The 3,432-nt window shown below is 36.7% G+C and overlaps 1 protein-coding gene across 3 annotated transcripts in view; it reads left to right on the forward strand.

Moving 5' to 3' along the window:
- Positions 1-3,432, forward strand: part of EYS (eyes shut homolog (Drosophila)) — an 859,267-nt gene that overhangs the window by 706,544 nt on the left and 149,291 nt on the right. For all 3 annotated transcript variants that reach the window (XM_017739228.1, XM_017739229.1, XM_017739230.1), the window contains one exon: positions 1,633-1,797. In XM_017739228.1, coding sequence (XP_017594717.1) covers positions 1,633-1,797 — 165 coding nt within the window. The remainder of the gene's footprint in view (positions 1-1,632; positions 1,798-3,432) is intronic.

A 3,432-nucleotide genomic window follows, 5' to 3' on the forward strand; every position in this document is an offset into this window, starting at 1 on the left:
ATGTTTATTCCCCCAGCCACGTGGCCGGGGCTCAGCTCAGGAACTCCGCAGTCACGGGACCCGAGGGTCCTTGGCCACCCCGGGGAACCCAAACCAACCAATGGGGAATGAGGCTGACCAGGGGCAGGGAGACCCCGTGTCTCCCCCCCAGGGCCCCTCTCCCAGGGCTTCATGGCAGGGGAGGAGACCCCAACACATTGCCCATTAAGTGCACCGCTGAGAGAAGTTTGGCTCCCTCTTTTGCATCCCAATGTCTTTATAGACATTGATAAGATCCATCCAAGCTTTTTCTTCTGCAGCCTTAGGAGTCCTGGCTCCCTCAGCCTTTCCTCATGTGAAAGAGGACCCAGCCCCTCACTCATGTTTGTGGCCCTGCACTACAGTGCTAGATCTCCTAGTACTGTTTCTCTTGAAAGTATGAATTTAATTAGGCAAACAACACTCTCATAATCATGTAGGTCTGCTTCTGATTTGCAATGCCACTGACCTTTTTTTCACTCCATAGTTTTTTCCACTTTCTCCAACAATTCTAACTTTTCCAGACCTGTCATTTATAAACATAACTAGTAATTGCTTTCCATCCTGCCCTTCTTTTGCTGTCAAGGTGTGGGGTCTTTTTAACAACTGTCCTTCAACATGTGCTTGTTTAGCTAGGCCTTTCCTTTTGTCCTTTCTTCTTAAGCCCAATAAAACCAGCAGAGGATAAACAGTGGTCAAATTCCCAAACAAACAAAACATTAATAACATGAATACAAATTTAAAAAAAAAAAAACAAAAACATGTACTAGTCATGCCTATGTGTAATCATCACTCACAGATCCATTGTATAGCTATAGTTCATTAAACTAAAAACTTCTTTGCAAAAATATTACCTGAACTCAAAGTATTTTTTTTGTTTCTTCTTTCTTACTCATATCCCTGGTGATCAGTCTGAGCAATCTTTAAGGTGTTTTGTTTAAATAGGATGCTTAAGGCATCAGGAAGACCTGCTGCCTAACCTCAATTAGTTTTAGTCTATTTTTTCTTGCATTAATGATACTATTATCTTGTCTACAGGGTAAAAAAAAAACAAAACCGTAACGACTAGAGTAATGAATACAATCAACATTGTAAATGTTACGCCTTCACACTTAAAAATTTTCTCTTAACAATTATTCATTTCCAGAGTAGTGTAATGGAAAAATGCATATGCTGCCCAGTGACATCCTCTTTATAATTTCAAACCCAGAAAATGTGAGTATCCTGAAAATTGAGAAAAACTGCGTTTCTTGTCTAGAAATAAAAATGAAAAGTACTTCACAGGCATATCATAGGACAAAAGTTCTGCACTGGCACATCTGTAAAGATGAAAATCTGTGACAGCCTTTTGAACTTGCATCTTCTGGCAGTAGTCATTCCTATAATGGTCTTTTCACTTCTGGTAATAGGCAGATGCTAGAACTTTTTCATTTTCTGCATATTTTATTTGAATATTTGAAATTAAATAAATTTATATGCATGCTCAGCAAATAATATGGTTGATGATGCTATTGACAGGTATGGGGAAAAAAAGGATATTTTTAAATGTGCTTGCATTTTATTACTTTACTTTGTAATAAATTAATAAAATTAGCTTTTTGTTGTTCATTTCAGACACGGCACTGTTTTTTCCATCCTTCACTGGAAATTCTTATTTGAAACTACCTTCTCTGACATCTGTATCTGAGACCAGGACTGCATCTGGGCAGGAAACAAGCAATCTGACAACTCTGTACTTGACAGTGAAAACAACTGCTCTAAATGGCACAATTCTTTACAGTGAGTACCAAAGATACTTGAAGCTAAGTATCAGTTTTAGCTCCTTCGGGTCCTTATTAACTTTAATGTACATCAGCTGGCATTTCCTCTTCAACAGCAAAATGAGTCATTAAAGTGCAGTAGAAGCCTTTTGGTATTCTAATGCATGCTGCATTATAAAATTCGAACCATTGTTCCTGGTGTTCCTCTGGAAAGTTCTTTAATTTATGACTCACTGAGGAAAACATAACTTACAACAGAAAATGCTGCTTCCTGACAAGAAAGAACATACAAGCATATGACTTTAGTTGTAAGTGTTACAGCTCTAAAATACAAATGTTGAAGAAGTATTGAACAATTTATTATAGAGAAACAGCTTCTCCATAGTTGGATTGAGTCTTGCTTTTTATAATTGTGATCTTGGTTCCAAATTCTTGATTTATAGAACTATCTTAAATTCTGCAATTTTGCCATATTTTGAAGTACGTACTGTGATTTCACACTTCAGAGAATTCTTTTGTGATCCCCAGAGATTATACTTGCAGACTTGGATGTATGCCTGTTAATACTACATTAAAAAGTTGCTTCTTGCCTGCATATTTCATTCTTCAATATATGGCATAAACTTCTGAGACAGAAGTACACTTTTCACTAGTCAGCAAGAAAAAATAGACTTCTCTGCCATTTGAGTATTTCATTACATATTTTATCTTGCCATTTCTTGCAAATGGAAAACATGGAAAGTGAGGTGATTTCTTCCCCAACCCAAGAAGAGCTAGAAAAATATGATTATTTGATAGATTTATTCCAAAAATATAAAATCATTAGGAGCATTTTCTGTTCAATTCAGCTTCCTAGGGTTTCTCTACACAAAGAAATCTTGTTGATACACCATAAATAATTTTGTTTAAATTTTGTTGCATTTATATTAATCTGATAATAGCGTATGTGAATTCACCTGAACTATGTACTTACTTATAAGCCAGGGTTAAAAGTAATATAAGCTTTGTGGCAATATTTAGTTACGCCCTTCATTATTATCTGTACTACTCTTTATTTAGATGGGAAACGCCCAAGCCCCAAATTGAAAATTAATGTTTACTGCTTTTCAAAATAGTATCTCACATCCTTGTATGTTATATCTGGGCTGTTGCTGCAGCTGCCTAAGCTACAGTGCTGCAAAATTTGCTAAGGATCATGGATAAGTGGTGATGTGGCAGTTCTTTATATTGAAATGTTTTATACTTGTTAGTTATTTCAATTTCAAGAGAGGAGTTATTTGCCCTTGAAGAAGAATTCAAGGAAGGTTATTGGAAGTACATTGAATATATTTGGCACTTAGTGATTTTGTTTGCTTCATCACTACAAAGTAATTTGGCTCCAGCCAAAGTTAATCTCGCTGTCTACACATAAGCCCTGAGTAAGTGTCTCTGTGAAACAAAAACCCTCAAAAACCCTCAAAAAAAAAAAAAAAAATTGAAGATTCTCTGCTATACCCAGGAGGAAGTGGTGTTTTCTGAAGCTAATGAAGTTCAGGTTGTTTAGCCTGGAGAAGAGAAGGCTCTGGAGAGACCACAGCCCAGTTTTTAAGTATTTAAAGGGGGCTTATAAGAAATACGGGGCTAAACTTTTTAGTAGGGTCTGTTGCAATAGGAC

Source organism: Corvus brachyrhynchos, unplaced genomic scaffold (assembly GCF_000691975.1).
Source record: "Corvus brachyrhynchos isolate BGI_N302 unplaced genomic scaffold, ASM69197v1 scaffold136, whole genome shotgun sequence".
In the NCBI taxonomy this organism is placed as follows: domain Eukaryota; kingdom Metazoa; phylum Chordata; class Aves; order Passeriformes; family Corvidae; genus Corvus; species Corvus brachyrhynchos.